The 22,962-nt window shown below is 41.2% G+C and overlaps 1 protein-coding gene across 5 annotated transcripts in view; it reads right to left on the bottom strand.

Moving 5' to 3' along the window:
• Positions 1-19,516, bottom strand: part of dpy19l3 (dpy-19 like C-mannosyltransferase 3) — a 40,468-nt gene extending 20,952 nt beyond the window's left edge. For 2 of the 5 annotated variants that reach the window (XR_006022596.1, XM_042062683.1), the window contains exons 1-10: positions 13,877-14,820; positions 13,244-13,334; positions 12,347-12,468; positions 11,933-12,078; positions 11,499-11,622; positions 11,014-11,148; positions 5,804-5,935; positions 1,688-1,789; positions 1,266-1,339; positions 522-680 (exon numbers count right to left, since the gene is read on the bottom strand). Coding sequence is in view for 4 of the 5 variants with exons in the window: in XM_042062683.1 (XP_041918617.1) it covers positions 522-680; positions 1,266-1,339; positions 1,688-1,789; positions 5,804-5,935; positions 11,014-11,148; positions 11,499-11,622; positions 11,933-12,078; positions 12,347-12,468; positions 13,244-13,334; positions 13,877-14,158 (1,367 nt within the window). In the remaining variant the exon portion in view is untranslated. Of the gene's footprint in view, positions 1-521; positions 681-1,265; positions 1,340-1,687; positions 1,790-5,803; positions 5,936-11,013; positions 11,149-11,498; positions 11,623-11,932; positions 12,079-12,346; positions 12,469-13,243; positions 13,335-13,876; positions 14,821-17,056; positions 17,185-18,088; positions 18,218-18,811; positions 18,895-18,980; positions 19,328-19,391 lie in introns of those variants that run through there. The other 3 variants (XM_042062685.1, XM_042062686.1, XM_042062684.1) reach the window with 3 other exon arrangements.
• Between the last annotated feature and the right edge of the window lie 3,446 nt (positions 19,517-22,962).

Raw genomic sequence — 22,962 nt, 5'->3', positions numbered from 1 at the left:
GAGGAGCGGAGGGCCCAACAAGGAGACGTGACCAGACAAGAGAAGGAGATGGAGCGCCAGCATAACCAGCAGCTCCACAGAACCCCACAGAACACAGAGCGCTGAGTGCTGAGGAACATTGCATGAGGAGCCGGAGTTCTCTTGGATGTCTGTGGACTCCCCGCTGCTTGCCTGTGTGTACCGGTATATAAAAAACTTGTTTGTGCTCATGTCTGTTTAGCTTATATGTCTGAGCAGGCTACGTGTGTCTGAGTGAATGTAAGTTAATTCAACTACCAAAAAGGCACTATCAGCATGTGTTTGAAGAGATATGGTACTGGCATTTGCAGGAATATATCAAACGTTCAGAAAACTTGAATTCTCCCAGAGTTTTAAAATATGCTCGCTAAAAGCAAATGGAACTTTGGTCACTTAGGGTGCGATCATCCTGATACGCTAGCACAACCAGGACAGGACTTTGCCTGTAGCCTGGTGTGCATTGCTTCGCTGAGACGACGCCAGGCCAAGGCTGCCCCACTCACCTGAGGTTGGCCAGGGCCACCAGCGCCAGCATGATGAGCAGCACGCTGAGGGTGGACAGGTACGGGTACAGCATGAGCGTGCCCCCCAGACGCTCAAAGGTGTCCAGCGGGAGCAGCCCGAAGGCCTCCTCGCACAGATACAGACTGGCATCAAAGTCCCTGCAACACCAGAGCACACAAAGGGGGTGAAGGGGGGAATGAAGCCAGAGATGAGGGAGGAGAAGGAGCTGGGGAAAGACTAGACTAGACTGAGTTGGGGGAAAAGAAGTAGTGGAAAGTACTAGATTTTGTACTTTAGTGATTTTATTGCAGTGGTGGGGTGGTAATTTGAAAAGACAGGCCAATGAAAGCGTAGGGCAGGCAAGACAGAAAAGGACTGGACAGAGAGTGCACCGGAGAGGCGGAGAGAGATTTGTCTGAGAGGAGGAACAGATCATAGATTTTTAAGGCTGTGTCTGATCACTGATACAGCTGCTGAGTGCTTTATTAGAGATAGCTCTGTGAGCGGCTACGGATGGAGAAGAATGGCTCTCCGTGACAGATACCTTTTTCCTCCGAGTTGAATGGGAATTTATAAATCTGCCAGAGATTAATGGACTTGGCATTAAGCACTGTCCCTGGCCTTACATACACCATGAACACAACTTCTCGTTAATCTAGATGAATAGTGAGTAAAAAAATGTGTGTGCAGTGTGTGTGTGTGTGTGTGTGTGTGTGTGTGTGTGTGTGTGGGTGGGCGCATACCTGGTGGCCCCAAGGCCAAACTTTGCTTTTATGAACTTAAAGATGTGCTCGTCAGACCAAAGCTGCAGTGCTCTCTGCCAAAAGAAAGTGAAGAATCCAAGCGACAGACACGGCATGAAAGGGTTTGACGTGTTAGTACACATCATTTTAGCATGTTTCTCTTACATACCAGAATAATGCATCTTAACATACCAGAATAATGCATCTTAACACTAAAACATGACTGGTACAATATTATTTTAGACAAGTGCTGCATAGTGGTGCCGGAGCCAAAAATACTACTGCCTTAAAAAAAACATCTACTAGCACAAGAAAGCACTCCACAGCACTTAGTCCATGCAGGATTACTGGCTCATTCCTGATGACATAATGGAACAGGGGCAGAGACACAGGGACGATGTAGTACATGTCTCATTGCTCACCTTGGCTAAATAATTAATGCTGAGAGCTAATGCCAGGACCAACAAGGTGTGCAGTAGCAGCTTCGCCACTCGTGACAGCAGTCCCCCGGACTTCAGCCCCCTCTACGAGAGAGAGAAAGAAAGAGAGAGAGAGAGAGAGAGAGAGAGAGAGAGAGAGCGGTAGTGTTGGGTCATGGCCTGACATCTCCATTTCACCTCTGTTGACTGGGACAAAATCTTCATACACAAGCACGAATGAAGCTGAAACTGGACTATATCAAACATACATGAGACGGCCCAGGGAGAGGCATTCCTGCAGAGAGACATTGGAGGAAAAACAAAAACATCTGAACTTCAAAACGGGGTTCTGGCACAGCCTGCGGACACGAGGTTGAACTGCAGAGGTCAAACAAAGGTCAGGCTAGAAGAGTGCGAGGAGACGGATGGCAGACTCATTTTCGAGTCTGGCATCACTAACTGAACTCCTGAGACCAGTCTTCCAGTCAGAGATAACAGGTTTTGGACGAAAACAAATCTTTAATGAACACTCTTTCTGTGCCAGTGGGATCCGCATCTGTCTGGGATAAATGCTCCTGAAACACATCCAGCTGGAACTGCAATAGCAAGGATGTGTACTAGAGGACTATGTCCAGGACAAAGTGCACAAAATTATATAAACCACTATAAAAACTATACAAAGCTATAAACCACTGTGTATAAGTGCTAGATAGATAACTTCCATAAGTGCATAAACCATAAGGTAAAATTAATGAGAAAAGCAGCTGAAGGAGACTGGTCATGTTTCAGAGGTGTAAAAGTCCAGCTCCAGAAAATAACATCTCTGTCATGTTTACCTTAACTGGCATCAGGAAATAGTTGACTGAAAAAGTTCACATTTATAAAGTAGTATTTGTACAAAAAAGAAAGGCATACATAATAAAACAGAGAGACTCATCAATCATTGATGGAAAAGAGGCAAGAGAAGGCTAAATCATTTTAGGTTTTTCACCAGACGAGTAGCCCCTTCTTCGGTGAGTCATAAAGAGGATTACAATTTCAGTTGTAAAGGGTACGGCTGCCTCTGTGGACCATCCTAGACAGCTCCTATTGACAACTTATGGAACTGAGTGCAAGAGGTCTATTACTCTCTGTGAAATGCAGAAGAGGAAATAAACAGGTCTGTCGATTATCTTACTAGTCCAATTATTCTTAGTGCTACAATAGCATCTAAGTGCATGCCATATCAAAACTACTTGGACAGTTTAATGAATCTAAGACTTACATTACCAATCCATTTATTGCATCTTATAATAGTATGATGTTAATTTAATGTCTTGCTCTTTGTGTTTAAATGTTAATATTACATATTATTATACACACATATATTTCAACTCTAAAATTCAGATTATTCCATTTATTATTTTTTTATGAGCATATAAACCCACCATTATTGATACTTTCCAACCCTGCAACAACCACATGGCTAACATACAAATGAAGAGTTCAGATGCAAAACCCTCTAAATCCGTCTGACCACTTTTCTTTTAAATGAGCATTTAAATTCAGGCTCCTATAGGTTTTTGCCTATAAATCGATATTTCAGACCAGGAAGAGAGTGGTATTTAGTGGGTTTAGAAGTTAAATTATTCGATTAGCGTATACTATGTGTGGAGCGCATCCCCTCACCATCTTTATCTCATTTTTGACATAGGTGGCATTTAGAGGCTTTTGCATCTGAACCCTTCAAATACTCAGCCATCCACTCTAAGAATCCTTACTAAGACATCATAATACAGACCTGCGTTGCTATGCTTTCCCTTATTACCAGAGTATGACTGTAGAACTCATCCATTTTACCATCTAATCTAACTTCCCATAGAGGAAGTTATGTGTAATTAACTGCTCATGAAACACTATAATATAACTAGTTATCATAATAAATATACTGTAGCTCATAACAGCAACAACCTGATGATGTAATATGTTCTCAATACTGTAATACAATGTTGGCGTCAGAATCCAATAACATAATAATTTCCCAATATTGTTACAACTTGGTCAATGTTTTGGTAGCATGCCACTAATGGTTGAGGCAAAGCAGTGAGCTGTATCCATCCATTGTGTCTCATATTTAGCTATAGGGGGACAAGCAGGGAAGCTGCTACCTTTCTTTTTATTATTATTATGCATCTTCTGTCTTCTGCCATTGGATTATATGGAAGGTTCCTGAGACACATGGTAAATAGTCCTGAAATTTGACACACATACCGGAGAAGGGCTCCATCTTTTCACCAAGTATCTACTGTACACCTTGACCTCCAGAGTCACCATTTTAGATTTCAGTGAAAGGTTTCAAATGTTAGTGCCAGACAAGAACACGCAGTGATGAGAAGGCCAAGCAGCCCAGGAGGGTATAGTTGTAATGGAAATGTGGAGCCACTAAGCACCAAGATCAAGTTGTATGCTAAAAAACTGAATATTAGCCTATCATTACCTGTTCCAGCAGTTTGGCCCAAGTGGATCTGGCAGCAGCTACATTAACTTTGTTCCAATTTATTTAAACGCCCTCTGAATATGATCTCACTTTCTGCCACTGATTTTTATAATCTAAAATTCCTCTATAGGGATTGGTTTTGGGAGATTTCTATTGGGAGTTATTACATTTCGGGAAATGATTACATTATTGGGTTCTACAAGCACCTTTTCTATATTTTTGCAACTAAAATGAGCAATTGTCTAGAGGTAAGGCAACTTCAGCTGAAATTTAGGACATCTGGAACTTTCCTCATATTATTTTACAGTTCCTTTCTCCAAAAAGAATTTAAACAAGCTGTTTGATGTTAATAACTAATTTAAGCTTATCAGAAATGCCTTCAATGCCTGCTATAAGCTTAACAGATAAATAGCCTATTTCAAGTAGTTTTATGGTGAATGGATAACACTATTTATAAATAATTCACACAAGTAATGGAGGAAGGGATGTGACTAAATGTTTTTTCATACTTGAGCATATACATCCCTCATGGCCTGGTATTGATTTTGTAACACTCTTTTAACTAAACTGATCTGATCAATCCACCTCTTATGTCCTGAATTCAAATGGAACCTGACATTTTCCAAGATGATCTATGACTTTGGTCAATAGTGGCATGAAACAGAAAACTTCAGACAAAACTATTTGTTTAAAGGAACTTCTCAAAAGTCCTCCACATGTGCACAAGAACAAGAGCATGTTAACAAGTTTGTTCTGCATTCCATCTGAAGAGAAGCTTCACTTGCCAGGTAGAATGGAAAGAGTTTCTGTGCTGGTTATGTGAGGATGTCTTTCTGTCTCCAATTGAGCTTAGGGACCTTTCTGTCAAGAGTAGAAACTTTCCACTGAGATGCACAACATAGCAGATGCACACCGAGATACAGCAACACTGCTCCTGTGTCTGACTGCGCAGGACTTAGAGCAACAAATAAAAGCAGGGATGCCATATTTGGGCAGGCTTCAGAACAGAAACAATTTAAAAGCATTCATCTGTCTTAGACGCAAAACTCCCCAATGCATTCCATTTGAAGTAACAAACGGACACAATTCTCATTTCTATATATCCATTTCCACCTACTGTAAATTTAACTTTGTTTGATTGTGGGTACCAGTTGGTGGTTCTAGCCATTAATTGATTCATTGGATTCCATCACTCGGAGAGCAACAATGAAATGGGCTGAGGTGAGCCACGGTATCAGAGATAATGAGACTTCACTTGTGTGGTCTGCTCTTGTTTCTGTCTTAAAAGGTTGCAAAACAACAATTGGGGGTAGACAACAACACAAGGGCAGCTTGGACCGGGAAAAAAACTGCTACAACGCAACACGAGTCACTGCATGATGAGCCCAAACTTCAGAGAATGTTTCACCAACACAACGCATAGTGACACTTAGGGAGTGTGAACAAAACACATGAAAGAACCGGGCTAAAGAGAGTAACCCCATTAAAATGTAGCTACCTTATTAGACCAATCAGTTTAAAACAGTGAAGGCGTCCTCCTCGTTAGGATACACCCCTCAAGCTCCATCCCTAAACTGGTATCTGTTGTCTCATTAATCCGTGGACTGTTTTATATGATTGTGTATGTCATTAGGAAATCCCACCTGGAAGTGTCTGATGGAAAGGGCCGCCACGACAAAGCTGAGGGCCAGGGAGCCGAGGATCATAGAGTTACAGAACTGCAGCAGCCACACAGACAGCAGGCTGATCGCCTGCACCAGGTACAGAGAGGTCACCTACGAACACACACACACACACACACACACACACATACACATGTACAGTAGCACTTTCAGATCAGATGCTATAATATAACAACTGAAAAATAAAATACCCTATTTTCATAATTTAATATCAATAGTACAATACTGTCAAATTATATCATTCAAACGCTATTAGAAAACAACCTAAATCTAAGAAAGAATATGAAAATGAAGACAAATGAAGACATAAACTGATATCAGATCTTGACACATTCAGACAACATTTTCTTATTGTCAGCTTAATGTCAAATTGTTCAATTATTTATCTAGGCTATCTCCTACACGCATGTCAATTAATGTAGCAACAACATAGTTTGAAAAAATGACTTAGGCTGACGCTGTAAATATGCAAACCCTTTTGAAATCCACTTTCATCCTAGTCAAGATCCCTCCAGTCAAACTGCCTGCGTCTGATTTCAATGCGTCTAATCTTGCTATTAATCATGTCCAATCTCACTGGTAATAAATACCAAACTGTGCCGGGCCTCAGCAGACTGCTAACAAGAGTGCATATTTGATCACGACTCCAGATCAATTGGCAAGCACAATCCTCAAACCAATGAAGAGAGGAGGCACTCAGCCACTAAGAAAACTGTGTTCCTAGTTGTGAGGAGAATGCTATTAGATGCAAGATACTCTGTTCAAAACCTTGCTTTTATTGCAGAGTGATTTTTTGAACTACAGAGGGTTTAGCATTGTTACTGCAAAGAAATTAAAGTTCTGGAGCCAACAATGTGAAAAGTTGTGAAGACAAAATGTAAAAAGTTATTTCAGAAAAGAACTCAAAAGAAGTGCATGTTGTCTCAGGGTAAAGTCTAAGGCCAAGGCCATTTTATATTTCTATAAGCATTCTCAGACACTGGGTGCAATTCCAATTCAACCTTATCCAACCTTTTTGCACTTATAGAAGATGAACCAAACTAACAGTCTAATAACTTATAGTCCAGGCAATCTATGTGAAAAAATCACCCAACCCAAAACTAATTGCAACAGAAATTATTTGTGTTGTATTCAGTTCATGAAACCTTCCCAAATCACATACCAAAAGTCCATGAAAATCCAAGTGGTGGAACATTGTCAAAATTGGAATTATGTGTGCATAGGTCAATGGCGAAAAGCTGCACCTTTGGCAGTTTTATTGAACTTTTATAGTACAGGGGATATGTGAAAATTAGGTCAAATTCTTTCATATAAGCATGAAACTTGGTGAACCTGTACAGTTTGGAGCCCTGAACATTTTCAGATATAAAACAATTATCAAAAAACCCTAATGGTCGTTGTGGCAACTATTAAATGTTCCACTATAACTGAATTACACCTATATTCTTCATTATATCTCCTGAACCAAACATGGTATCTCAGAACAAGTGATGCCAACAGGGATGAGCAGTATTTATGGTACATGTATTCCATATTTCAAATACAAAATATACCGTATATTCGTAATTTGTATTTGACTGGGTTGAATAATTTGTATCAAAATACTTTATAGGTATGTATTTTTGTAGTTTAAAATATTGACAACTATTTTTGGTAAAACCAATACTTTTGGTTATGTGATGACATAAAAGTGCAAAACATTGAATGTAGCCTCTGACTGGTGCTGACTTATTGTGATAATATTGACATTCAGGAAGATGATCCAGTGCAAGTTGAGTAACTTTAGGCGGGTCAATATAGGGTTCAACATCAAAAAAATTGATACAAAAGGTTTTTTTATGGATTCTGGTACTGTTAGACATGCTAAATAACATACTAAAAATCTAGTAAAATCTGACTTTGAGAAAGGGGTCATTTTCAAGATGGTCACCAAAATGGCTGCCAAGAGGTTACAATAGCTATGGGCCCTATCATGACAGTCAAGAGCACGGCGCAAAGCGTATAATTATCACGATGCAACACTATTCTACTTTAGAATATTGTACACTATTGTACAATATCGTACAATATCGTTATGCCCGTCTCTTTTATTGAGCAACGCACCAAGGGGTGTGGCAATTAACGACCTAAGGAGGGGTCTAGCGCATTATCTAAAAATCGCTATCGTACACTACCTAAAACGCATTACGCCACTGACCAAGAAATACCTGGTCAGAAATCCATGGCGAGTTGTTTATATGTTATTTTAAAGAGACACCAGGCAAGCCTGATGCCTTTTCTCTACAAAACTCCCACACGCTCGGTCTGAAGCTCTTTTCCTTTTTGTTTGCATCTTCCGTCAAGGGTTTTCGCTGCTTCTTCGGCGGCTCTGCCATTATACACACGTTTGCAACAATCGCGTTTCGTTAGCCTGCCCCTGTGCTGTGAATGCAGGATGTAAACTGATCCTGCTTCGGTCGGCGGGTACGATACACTGAACTTGCAAGCGGGATATTTTTCCTACAGGCAGTAGGGGCGGGCGAGAGTCTTCATTCGCCCTGTAATGAGTCATTTAACCATATACCGACTTACGTAGATGAGTAATTAAACGTTGCCTGGTGTCCCTTTAAGAGTGCATTATCAACAGTGATGGGCGAGTGCACAATTACACCCTGCTTTTCTCGTCCACAGGAATGTGCACCAGCGCACATCCATGTAAAACATTACCAATTACACGATTACAATGGGGAACATAACGCCGCTGACTATCAAAATATCGATGCGCTTTTTGAAGGCGCACTGCTTGCTGTTAAAGGGAATGACAGATGTCACTCTCATTAGTTTAAAGGATGTTAAGCCCAAAACACGACCATGACTAATTAAGAAACATAAGATCCACCTTTTTGCCGGACTTTTGAAAACAAAACCACACCCAATGTGGACTGGACAAACCCCTAAGCTATTTGCTAGTGACCATGCATATTAGACAAATATAGCCCTATATCTCAATTACTATTCAGCCCACAGGGGTGAATCTGAGGACAAATGATGGTCAAATTAAACAATAATATGATTTTAAATGTTAACATTGAACATTTTTGCTCTAGCTTTTTCAGCGATATATTAAAATCAATGTGTTTTAATACAGAGTAAATGCAATATAGGAATATGTACCATGTCCAAGGCATGGAGGAAGATAATACTTAACTGGTATTATATCTCATCTAGAGGGCATATGCTTTTAGAAAATATATAGTTTAGGGTGGTTAATCTGTTTTCCCTGGACATTATAGGCCAAAATGTATCCACTTTACACTAGATTCAGCTTTACAGAATACAGGGCAATGTATTGTGCATGGCATGGAGGAAGATGGGAAATGTCTGAAATTGTGTAATATCTCTTCTAGAGGGTATATGCTTTCAGAAAATATATAGTTTAGGGTGTTTAATTTGTTTTCCCTTGACTGTACATGCCAAAATGTATCTACTGTACACTAGATTCACCTTTGCAGAATAGAGGGCAATATGTTGTGCATGGCATGGAGGAAGATGAGACATGTCTTAACTGGTGTTATATCTCATCTACAAGTAATATACTTTCAGAAAATATATAGTTTAGGGTATTAATTCTGTTTTTCATAGACAGTATAGGCTAAAATGTATCCGCTTTACACTAGATTCACCTATACAGAATATAGGGCAATGTATGTGCATGGCATGGAGGAAGATGGGAAATATCTTAAATGGTGTTATATCTCCTCTGGAGGGTTTATGCTTTCAGAAAATATATAGTTTAGGGTGTTTAATTTGCTTTCCCTAGACAGTATATGTTAAAATGTGTCCGCTTTACACTAGATTCGCCTATACAGAATGGCAATGTATTGTGCATTGCATGGAGGAAGATGGGACATGTCCTAATTGGTGTCACATCACTTCTAGAGGTTATATGCTTTTAGAAAATATGTAGTTTATGATGTTTAATTTGTTTCCCTTAATAGTGCAGGCCAAAATGTATCAGCTGTTCACTTGATTCGCCTATACAGAATAGAGGAGTATGTATTATGCATGAAGGAAGATGGGACATAAGTTGATTAATGCTATATTTCATGTACAGGGCATATGCTTTTAGAATATGTATAGTTTTGGCTGTTCTATTATTTTGGTAAAACCATGGCCCATGCATAGGCATGCATTTTAATTATTAAGCTTAAACTATATTTATTAGTATAGCATGCACCTTTTGCCAGACGTCACAACAGTCACCTCTTTGGAGGCTAGCTGCAGTTATCTGCACCTTTCTGTCGAATTTGGACATTATCATGTCCATCTTCAACTTTGCCTTTATAATTTTCCTTTATTCATTCACTTACATAAACATACTGTGCTGTCTGATTACTGTTTTAGCCAAAATTGTGCAAAGTAAAGAGGCATCATACAGGCCCCTCTGACTGGATAGACAGTCTCTCAGTCAACCCCCGGGCAAGAGGTCAATTACTATAAGTCTATAAGTCTTGGAAAATGATGGACTGATACTTTCGTGTGATAGGCCTACTGTATATGATTCAGTGGCCTCTAAATCAGACCACCAAAAACACTTTCCTAGGCTAAATAATGCTTAACTATGTGTTTGTACAACTTTAACATTGTGGAACACTTACATGCAAAAACACACTGGCTCTATTTAAAGACGCAACAACCATTTCCATTGATTCAAAGGGCCAAAATGTAAAAATAGACACCAATTAGCAACAAACCAGTCTGAAATAAGCCTGAGAAATGTACTAACTCTTTGAAAATAAAAGAATGTTCCTCAACAATGCAATATTCTAAAATTCCATGTTAAATTAGATTGGGTCAGATATTCTTTAGAATGCTTATTCTATAACATTCTAATTACAGTTTTGTCAGTATTTGCTGAAGGATAATGCATAAAACAACCCTCATTTTAACATATTTCCACCAACTGGATTTTCATGGACTTTTACTATGGTGTTTAGATCACCAATTGAAATATAAAAATGTGAAAATAAATTCTGTTGCAATTAGTTTTGGGTCAGACCTTACTTTGCCTGGACTATTATTTTTGCAATCTGAATCATCTGGCAATTTGGTGTTCTGGCAGTGGACTGGTTGAGACCTTGTGTCTGAGGCAGAGCAGACCATCCAGACACACGTGCAGACCAATGGCTCACCTGCTCAGGGCTGAGGAAGTCCAGGGCATCCAGAGTGAAGAAGATGAGGGCCTGGATGAAGAGGATGAACTGGTTGAACTGCCAGGTGAGGCAGAAACAGAAGGTGGAAACAAAGACCAGCCAGAGCACCACCCTCTACACACACACAGAGAGAGAGAGAGAGAGAGAGAGAGAGAGAGATACAGGTACAGAGTTACAAACTGACAGACCTGACAATAAAGATCACCATCTGTGTGAAAGAGAAATATCTTACAAACCCCTGGCAATAAAGACTGCCCTCTGTGTAAGTAATGAGAGACAGAAGTGACATTTGCACGGCCATCCATGCAGCTCCTTTAACAAGCTCAACTCTGAACTGTTCTCTCTTGTCTGCATGGAAAATAAGCTCACACAGGGAAATGAGCTGAAGATAAGAAGCACGTTTGTGACCAATGGTGCTTATCAGGTGGGCTTCACCTCGAGAGTGACAGTCACCTCCCATTTACCTGGTGAATGGGCTTCAGCTGAGGCCGCAGATAGCAAGTGATGGCCGCCACTTGCAGAGCAAAAAATGGCAATGACCAGTTCTCCCTGAGCGAGATGGTGAATTCCACACGTGTGGTGTCCACTCTGAAAAGCATAGGGAAACAACATCAGTTCTACAACCGCACTTCAGCACTTTCCATTTCTACAGCATAGTTTGCTACAGTTTCTGGTAAGCGCCTTGAGTCATTAAAACAAATATTGAATTGGATTCAAGTGGTCATGTGTTACGTGTGAGGACTTTGCAAACACTCAGATGTGAGCTGGTGGTGTGTCTACAGCGAGACGGACCTGTTAAGGAGTGCACCAGACCCCCGCCAGACTGACCTATTAAGGATGTACCAGACCCCCGCCAGACTGACCTATTAAGGATGTACCAGACCCCCGCCAGACTGACCTGTTAAGGATGTACCAGACCCCCGTCAGGACCCCCGCCAGCCAGGAGCCGCTGAGCAGCCAGCTGGTGATGTAAAGGGCGATGACATACACGGCCTGGAGAGAGAACACCGTGTAGATGTAGAAATACACTGGCTCCAGGTACGTCTGCAAAACAAAGAGAACATGCGGTCGCTCAAAGAGACCTGTCTCTACTTGAGCTTATAGTTATACTGTACCTGCATATATTCCGTAACCACAAAAGACTCTACAGTACAATAAATAGAATTCCTACCCCTGACCCTGAATGCTCTTTTGTGGTTGAGCATTTAGTCCCAGGCTTTGCTAATAACATGCTCTTTTCATGGTTTTCCACTTAGCCTTCTGCTGTCCCTATTCATGGCGCTCTGTTCTCTAATTGAACAGCTCTTAATACCTGAATGGGCAGAACTCTGTAGAGGATGCTGAGGAAGACTTCCTGGTATATGTTCATGCGCTGCAAGAGGTTAATGGTTCTCTTGGATTCTGTCATGTTGTCATTGATGAGCTCGACGAGGCCTAGCAAAAAAGTGAGAAAAAGCGAGACAGGAACTTCTTTTCAGTTTAACTGACACACACACACACACACACACACACACACACACACACACACACACACACACACACACACACACACACACACACACGCGCGCGCACACACACACACACACGCAAACAAAATGCTGGATTCATCCCTTTGGAAATTGGTTATAGCTGACGAGTGAAGCCCAAACAACAAAAGACAGTGAGGCATAAAAGTTGAATTCTACCCCAAGGCTAAGAGGTATCAAGAGAACAGCTTCACACAAGCACTGGGACTGCAGCCATTTAGCTGCTGATCGGCATGGGCCTAATTGCAGTTTTTCCTGTTGAAAAGTACAGAGGAGACCATTTAAAATGCAACTATTAAAGGACTCATTTTACCCAAGGCAACTTAACAGAAACATCATTTTTTTATCTTCCTTTATTTAATTTCCCTTTCCTTTGCTTTATCCATTTGGTTAACAGTCCGTTAATGGTGCTCTGATTACACAAGGTAAGAGGCCATTGGATACTGTTGTATGTTCTAATGTCCTGCTATTTTGGTTCGCTTCCACAGCCACTAGCAGGCACAGCTCTCCAGTATGAGAAAGGACATGGTTCATTTACTGTTTAAAGGATAGGCAGCTTGCAGCCTTTCAAGTGTTATGATGCTCTAAGGACATCAGCAGTCCACTCAATCCTCACATGACAGGAGGCCAAAGCTGGGACTGCGTCTGTTAGCAAGTGTTCCTGGATCAAGAGCAGGCCCTACCTTGCTGAATGGTGGGGGCCTTCAACATCTGTTTGTAGTAGGAGTAGTACAGGCCACATTCAGTCCGAAAAGAGATTTCACGCTCAACCTCCTAGCAGTCAAGAAGGCAAGAAGGAAGGAATGAAATGCACAGAGGGAAACAATATACAGCAAAAATGCCTTCTCTACCTACAAACAAAAAGATCACATACAAAACAAACACACTTTTCAGATGAAAGTATTCTTCAGTGCCAGTAAAGCGCCATATTTTTGTCTATACTGAATACTAAATGTACACAAACAATCTGAGATATATTGAGCTGTTAATGCAACAATATTACATTCCAGAAAGACAAATGAGTATACAATGAGTGTACAACCATTACATTTTTACACTGCTGAAAGTAAAGAAAGCTTGGGTAAATAAAGCAAGGGGGACTGAAATTGACACAAGCAATTTTCATTAATATAAAATATATCTTTAAACATAGATAGAGTCCTTAATCCTCATGTTTGTGAAATCAATATGGGAGGCGATATCTTCACAGACAAGTAACATCACAGACTTCACATTATCTTCACAGACTACTACGATGTGAGAATTGGCTGAGAGCAGTTCCTCAGCATAACTGGCCCCAGGTTCATGCTACTTACCTCCAGGTGGGAGAACCAAAGCAGGTTCTCGTGTATGGAGTTCACCGCCCACGCATGGAAGATCCCTAATGCCCCTGCCAATGACAACCCAGTTGCCATGGCAACACCATGCCAGTACAAAGCCAGAACTCCAGACTGCTGAGAGTTCCGGTAATGCCCACATTCTTCCTTCTCAGCCTTCCCTGTGGACCGTTTTGTCTCGGCCTTTCCCATGGACGCACCATCACGGGTAATCCCGCTGTGCCTCTCCAGCTTTCTATCCCCTCTCCTGCGGGCCTCCATGTCAAATTTCAAGCAGCCCTCCTTCCTCTCCCCGGTCACTTCTTATCTAACTGGCTAGAAGCGCTAGTGCTGCGGCACTTTCCATGCTACCACATCACGCTGCCTCTCCGCTTGTGAAGTAATCGGTGGCTGGGGAGACCAAAAAGCCTTTGCCTTATTCTTGTGCTCTTCCACTCTGCCTTCCGAACAATGCCTCCACATCTCATTAGGAGAAAATATCAGTCCGGACCACAAAAAAGGCCTTCAGAGGACACAATGTCCAGAACTCCGACTAGTGAGCAATGAGAACAGAATGCGCTCACACAGGCCAGTAAACGGAAATCTCTGCGGAACACAGGAGGATCAGCCCACAAACGGTTGACCTCTTAGTACATTTGTTAAAAAGAAAAGAATAGCAACAGGACGGAGGTAGAACAGGACTTGGAACATCATTTGGAAAAAAAGGGTAAGCGCATTTGTCAGAGCACTTATATTCTCTGAGCCTGGAGAGGGTGCCGGACTTAAATAGACCCCGCGAGGTACTATAACCGTCATGGACATGACCTCACACATGATGAATTTAAGGGGCTGTGCAGCAGATGTCTCCCACCACACAATGGCTTCCCAAAGGAGACACCTACAAATGCAAAGGAGAACTTCAAATGCTGGCGGGGAACTGCCTCACTAAACTGGGGAAACATAAAAGCAATATCTGGCCATAAAATGCAGACATGAGGAAAAAATATACGCGTAGGAAAATCCATGTGGATTCACTTTTTCGAATCCGAGTTCATTTTTTTCTCAGCAAACAATGCCGGCAAAACTTGGTTTCCCCATCACTAAGGTCTGCAGTCACATTGGATTAGACACAACAACCAGTCACCACTGAGTCACCCAGGCCGCTCAAAGGGAGAGGAAATGAATTTTACAGTGTGTGCAACTTTTTCGGAAAACGGCAGATAATGCTCCGCTTTCCCACAACCCCTGAATAAATCCAGGAGCCTTTGTTGCCCAGGCGAAACAGCCAAAAAAAAAAACTAAGCAGGAAAGCAAAGCTCTGGCAATTTGATATCTATCTACAAGCGCTATTTAATTGCCTAATGTTCTGTCTGTAAACAGAGAGAAACTCAGAAGGCATAAAGTGAATCAGAGAGGGAACAGGATACAAAAGGCCATCTCTTCTGCGTAGTGCAGCCTTTGTTTTGTTAGAAACCATGTACCATGAACCTGAGACCAATTTAAAATTTGGTCTTTAAAGGCTGACAGGAAAGCATGGCATGTATACACCCCTCTAAATCACCAGGCACATACACTTGGACACAACAGGAGGCCTGCAGGTAGATGCACAGCTGGAAAATACATGCAACTAGAGACTGCTGGGAAGCCCGGTGGCTTAAATGAGAACTGGCTGCCCGTTCAAAACAGTGCTCCTGAGCTCCCTGTTCAATGGAATGGGGGAGGGATGTGTGCCAGCGCTGTAAAGTGACCCATATTCATAATGAATGAGAGCATCTGCGTGCTCTGTCAACATCAGGAGAGAGGCGGCAGGGAAACGAGAGAGAAGGAGAACCTGGACAACGGTAAAAGGGGGAGAGAGAATCTAAGAGCACAAGCAGAGCAAAATAAGAGGTCAGATGCCTTACACTATTATTTTGCTGAGACACCCACTCAGTGTTGTTCTCTCACTGAACAGCAAAGGCATATTGTTTGATCCCTCTGTGGTGTTCTTGCTATGTGGTTGACATTGCATGGGGAAAGCTTGAACTATTTTCAAATGTACAGTGTAGTGAGCCAACAGTACTGTCAAAATATGTCAGGAGGTGACATGTTCCTTGGCCAGACTTAGCACTTGTAAATCATGGGGTGCAAAGAGTGGGCAGAATGGCTGAAGACCAGATCCCTCTCGCAAACTCTAGGACTCATTTTAAATCAAACATGACAGTATTTCAAGCTCCGTAATTTGTATGAAATTATGGTGGAGGAACTTTCTTTATTATTTTGTGCTGCAGATGAATGAATTTGATCTCACAAAGCATATGGAAAAGGAATCCAATGGATGTGGCAGAGAATTTACATTTAAATGAAGTCATACACATAAACACCACACCATGTCAGCACAAGCATGCTTTCTTACTATCCTGAAGGAGATTTCGTTCAAAAAACTGACTGAAATTGGCTATGTCATTTTTATGTGCAGTCAATACACACAGACTCCTATAGATACTAACAATGTTAAGAGAGGACCACTGAAGCCTCTCAAGAGAAGAGCCATTACAGTGATGGCCAAAAGTATTGGCACCCATGCTAAAGTTAACTGAAAAGATGAATATAAAATCATCTTTTGGAAATTGATCTTAATGCCTTAAGTGAAAAATGAGGAAATATCTAACCTTTAAGGATGCTAACCTTTAAGGATGCTCAATGAGCATCAAACCAGCTAATAGGCTAACTGAAATAACACCCATGCCAATCTCTAGGTATGGTGAAGGGTATGTGATGATGTGGGGCTATTTTAATTCCAAAGGCCAAGGTAACTTTATCAGGATGCACAGTATTCTGGATCCATGAAATAACTGGTCTTTAAAAATAAAAATCTGCCTGTCTCTATGGGAATTTAACATAGGGGTGGGAATACTTATGACCCCTGTATTTTAAGAAAGAACATTTATTTATTTATGATACATTATTCATTCACTAAGAAAATTGGTGTCCTTAAAGGTTAGATATTTCACTTAAGGCATTAAGATCAATTTCCAAAAGATGATTTTATATTCCTCTTTTCAGTCAACTTTAGCATGGGTGCCAATACTTTTGGCCATCACTGTATATGGCATGTGGAATAGGCTCTGATTGGACACCCCAGAAAATCGTCAGGCCTACATCATTTAAACCAATGCAGACTGCTAGTCTCATGCTTACCTTAATGTTGGAAAACCACAGGTCATTTTCATGCAACGTCGCCACATAGATACAACAGGCAAGGCCAAGGCATACCCCAACAAGGGCCCCAAATGTTCCACAAAGTATTGTCCAGCCTGTCCAAACATCTGCAACAAAAACATAGATAATTCAACACGAGGAATACATCCAACAAGCTTCACATTCAAAGATGTAATATTTTTTACATGGAAATGGTTCATACTAGCAATGGCCAATGTCAGGTGTCAAGACCTGTCAAAATGTCAAAATGAGTGTTATTTGGCATGATGTTGTTGGAAATACATTTGCTTGACATTGCTCTTGTAGCCAACAGACAGTTTTCAGACAACAGTATAATTCAATTAACAATCAACAACCAAGCCCATTTAACATTAGGCCTACATAACACGATGCAGGATACAACAATGCAGTTAGCTTGCAGCAGCCATTGTGCCCAGGATCTGTGAAGGCCCTCCTTCATGGTACCACATACGCTGCCAGTAGCCGGAAAGCCCAACCAAAGAACCAAAGCAACAAAAACACCAAACATAGCAACTTTTGTGCACAAAAAACATCCCCAATAGCCTTTGTGAGCATTTTACTGGGGTTATCAAGCAGGCACCTTAAAAAATATGTGTTTTGTTGAAACCTCCTGAAGGCTCAACAATGGTGTCTGGCATCCCCGGAGCCACCCTCCTCCACACTCATGATAGGTTCTTTACCAACAAATAACGACTAATGATATTTAGGGGAGAGATGCAGTATAGTGTTGTGTTGTTGAGAGGGATTTCGGAATCTGATTGCACAAACAGTGCTAAATGACAACTGGACAACAATAACAGTGACAGATCAAAATTGAACAGAGATAGAAATGTAGTTAGTATGCTCTCTTTTCCTCTGAGTGCTCTCTCTTTGTACAGGAGTGAGGATTGGATTCCCATATGAGGACAACACTAAGCAAAACAGAATAAAAGTTATCTATCATATGATGCAAGTTTAGATGTTAGGGTTTGATTGTGGAAATGACCTGACCTGGACTGGTCCTATGAGGAGGTACTGCTGATGAATCTGGGTTCAGGTTCTGAATCTCAGGGCCAGATTCCTTCCCTTTGCTGCCCTTCCTCTGCCGTAGGGCAGTCATGGTGGACTCACACACCAGTCCTGCAAACATATGAATACATTAACATACTACAGCCAGAATAGGACCCTGTACTTAATGACAGACTGTTTTTGTGTGTATAACCTAGTTTTCTAAATCATTAGGAGAAATGATTGAGCTTTAGCTTAGTGCTTTATGCAGCCATAGGAATATGAATGTAATAGCATATGAATTAATGAATAATCAAGATTATGTGAATAGACTAAATGTTTAATGTGAGAAATCACAATGTAATTCGATAGGGAATACGTTGCAATTTGGTAGAGTTTTGATGAATGCAACTTTGTAGGCCTAGCCTACTCAAAATTCCATTCCATTATTAAACATCAAAATGTCTACATCGATCTCGCACATACAAACATTGACAATGGCATATGCATATGGCTATAGTTTCTCGTTCTCGCTTTAACATTAGATGCCTTAAAAACTGTCACACATGAAGTGCTTCCCAAAAGGCTGAACGGGAAAAACAAGACAGCCAACGCAAAGAAACAATGCGGTAAAGCAACGACAAGACCTAAACAGAGCTTTCGAGCCAACGTTATATCTTTTTCATTCATTGAAAGGCCTGTTTTGCAGCGGCGTTTCCTACTCACGCCGCTGAGGGGGATGTCAGCAAATCTCAGATCGCATCACTTGCTAATCTCGGTCTTCGGCGACGGACAGAAGCTGCGACGCACTGTGAGAATCGTCCAAGCATGCATACACTTTTACAGACAACGAGTGAAATGTTTGCTATATTTCTTCATTCATTTCGCTCCCTACCCTTTCAAACTGAACGTAGTTCCTTATCGGATGCCTTCAAGCCCCTCCCCTACTCTCCCACGAACAATCTTTAGGGGGGCTATGTGGTCCTGTCGAACGCAATAGGTGCTCGCATCCAACAATTCGCAGAATGAAAAAAAAAAATGCTTAGGAAGAGAAAGCTTTACAAAATGTCCAGACTTGCTCAGCGAATAACTAGCTGCCACATAGTATTGTAAACGTGCCACGTAATGATGTCGAAATGCTTGTCGACGGTTCCCTCCAATGTCAATATTATGCAGACGCATCCACAGATACTTTGTAGCATTTGAGTTGACCTAGCGGTTATTGTCTGCGGTCACAGATAGAGGTTCCAGACTCCACAACCTGTTACTGGAGCCAGGAGGAGGGATGGGTAAATAAATAGCCTACCTCAGTACGGGACACCTATGTGCAACAGTTATGCTATTGACTCCACCAGACGGCTTAAGCATATATTTACACTCTGAAAAGAACTTGGACTCATAAAGCATTGATAATATGGGACCCTCTCACCGGTACAGCTATCAAGTGTAGGCTATGGCCTGAAATGTTTACTTGTGTCTTTGTGTACCGTTTCCATGGGATTCGATCCTGTTAGGCTGTATCCAGTCAGTGTTCACTGAGGCCAAAATAAGCTAAGCAATTCCCAGACACAGGCAGACAGAAAAATCACCAAGGCAGCTGATAAAAAATGTATTCGGTTTCTTCCCAGTGCAGCAATGATTATTGTAATGGCAGAAGAAGGAGCACTGATCACTGCAGCAGCAGCGATAGCAGTAGCAGCAGCAGCAGCAGCAAGATCAGCAGCAGTGGTGGTAGCAAGAAAAACAGAAGTTTCACAAATCTAACGTTACAACAGGAGGAGCAAACCTCGAGTAATTCAGCAGGCAAGTAAAATAGGTTTTGGAAAATATGAATTAGCAAGAGACAGACGACAGCATTGTATAATGAAGCTCCATTAGGCTACATAATTTAGGCCTATATGTGCAGTAAAGCTAAGTTTGGTAACCAATATAGAATAGAATAGAACAGGCCTACGTTTTATTGTCATTGGGCAGCAGCTGTAACGAACATGTTCAGCATCTCTCCTTCAGTGGTAGGGCTATACGCAGAAAACAACTTTAGGCCTAGCCTATATAAAAACTAAAAAGCACAGAAGACAACCAATCAGCTCAGACTCTTCTTTCAGCGTTAAAACCAATAAATAAAATAAATGCAATATGTTACTAAACTAGATGTACCGCATAGCGGTACAAAAATTACCGCCGCTCAGTCCTGTACATCCATTCAGAGAAAATAAATCATATTAATGAATTTGTCTCCATCTTCTACTCCATCCCCCACTCTTGAAACTTTTGTGTATGCTTGATTGGAATGTGTGTTTGCGGGCCGCACACAAAGTAGCCTACTGGCGCTGCAAAGGTGAATAGATTTGTAGCACTTGCCAAAAAAATTGTAGCATTGTTATAAAACCTTTAAAATATCTAAACAATCACAAGTAGGGCAGTTCATCACAGTCCATCCATTGCAACTGGACTGATGAAATGTACACCTGTAGGCTACATTGTATTTGGGAAAAGCAGAAGGTAGCAGCATAATGTATGTATTTATTTATTATAACAAATAAACAAAACAATCCCTGTCAGTTCCATGCAGTTTTCAACAGCTATCAAGAAGAGAGGTCATGTCATGGATTTTTGTGAATGTTTCTTCTTCTACATATGCATAAGTTTAGTCATCTAGTTCATATTCAGCTTTATTGTCAATGCACAATTTAAATACCAGTAGTCTAAAACAAAATGCCGTTTTACCCAGTGGTGCAAATAACTGACATGTCCAAAAGGGCCTTCATGAAATGCGTTGCTAGACTGTTCATACACATTTTAACGGGCCAAGTTGAAGAGCTACTGTCCGTTATTGTTTGTGCAAATAATATGCTGATTCATGTTCCCTTGCATTTTGCAACTATGAGGCTTTCACCAGACCAAGCTCAATCTTTTAAGAAATCGAAAAGGAATCGCCGGCAGATCAGGCTGAGTTCACCCAGCCTAGTCCATGGTAGGCGCCCGATAGAAATATTGTTTAATTTTGCGATTGAGATATCCACGCACTGGCGCCCCCCCCCCCCCCCCCGCGACGTGTTCGCCCCCGGTTTCAGAGCTATTCTAAATGCAAATATGCATAGAGGGAGTTATGACAAAACCGTGACTGTTAACAAACTATAATCTCTATAAAGTAGGCCCTATGCTAGGCCTATTACACAACATAAATTGTCACTAGGCTATGCTGGCGACCCAAATAAAATCTCCTTTGGGAACCAATGGCTTACAGTATCAAGCGGACTTAAGCTGCCACCTCTTGGCGAAAAGTTAATAGTTTTGCATATCAGTAGTAGGCCTAATACATTTCACGCAGCTGTGTGAATCAAGGAAAGCGACACTTCTAAATGGAACCCAACCCACTGTACAGTAGCTCAAGGTCTGTGGCTAAAGCAGCCATAATGAAAGCGTTATCATTGTTTGGATACTTCACACAAAGGTGTTTTTTAATCGCACAGACTACTACTACCAAGCTGGAATCAAAGATCCCCTCTCACACCTTAAACACGCACTTCGAACAAACAAAAAACGTCTCAGTCTCACTGTATAGCAATAGGCAAAACTGTATTGGACCGGTGTAACGTTGGTACTAAATCATCCATCGTAGCCTAAATAATGATTTTTGTAGCACGTGCAACAAATATGTGTAGGTACAGCCCTGCCCTGGATACATCTCTCAACGTGCGCTCTAAAACATTTGGTTTAAATGGAGATGTAGATCACTCCTATCACGGGTGCGTTAATAAATCTACATTGCGGCGAGTTGACACAAATTATTCACTTTGACGAATTTATGTAGTTTCAGTCCTAGTTACTTTACTTTGAACCATGCTCTTCCTTATTTGAATCATCTTTGAAAATAGAGGATTGAAGTAGCCTATATGGGTGTTTGGGAATGAACGTTGACTCAGATGCTTTTTGAGACTTTGAGCTAAATGTCCCAGGCCGGTGTTTAGGATGCATCATAGACAGGTTATCTTTCAGGTAGCCTATATTTTCCATTAGAAAACCATCACGTAGCGAACGTGTTGTGGCTAACTCACTTAGCTCCTGTTAGTAGCCTATGGTCATAAGCAAATGAGATGAGAGTCGAAAGATGCAATTAGTGCTGTTATCAATTTTCTTGGTAGCCTATAACCGCATTTATGGTTTTCTACAAATACATCAATGATCAAATTGGCCTCCATCACTCAACCAATGCTAAGGGTAACATTATTTTACCTACTCTAGGCTATTGATATAATTTAAGATTAACGTAGCCTACCTGCAGTAAAAAACAAGCATGTCCGATAAACATTCTCAGATTTATTTCGGCTTCAAGAAGAAATGGGAATTACATGTCATGCAGAAATCATCCTACGCTTATTAGACGTTCTCTGCGGTAAACTGCAGTCTTGTCCTTGTAGGAAGTGTAGTGTCTTTCCAACCCACTTTAGATTAATTTCCAACAAAATTACGTCTCACTGCAACGATGCGCCATCTGGTGGACAAACGACTACGTGACGCCAATACTGGAAATGCAGACAAATTATTATGATGAATATTTTTGGTTTTCCTTTAATCCTACTGAATTTGTAATTATGTATCAGCCGTTGTAATTGCCGATACTGATGGTATGTGCGTACCTGTGTGTGTGTGTGCGTGTGTATATGTGTGCACCACCATCTACAGGCCAATGAATGTACAGTCACTAAATGTACACATAACTTAATATTTTTAGACCCCCCCATGGATGAAATTCTACGAAACTTGGCATACGCCCAGAGAATGTCAGGTTAATCATACACATAAAATGTGGTGCAGTTCTGAACATCTTTACTGAAGAGAGGGCGATTAAAGCAGAATAATATTGCATTTTCATT

Source organism: Alosa sapidissima, chromosome 14, assembly GCF_018492685.1.
Source record: "Alosa sapidissima isolate fAloSap1 chromosome 14, fAloSap1.pri, whole genome shotgun sequence".
Classification (NCBI taxonomy): Eukaryota; Metazoa; Chordata; class Actinopteri; order Clupeiformes; family Clupeidae; genus Alosa; species Alosa sapidissima.
This window is presented reverse-complemented; position numbering and strand designations above follow the sequence as displayed.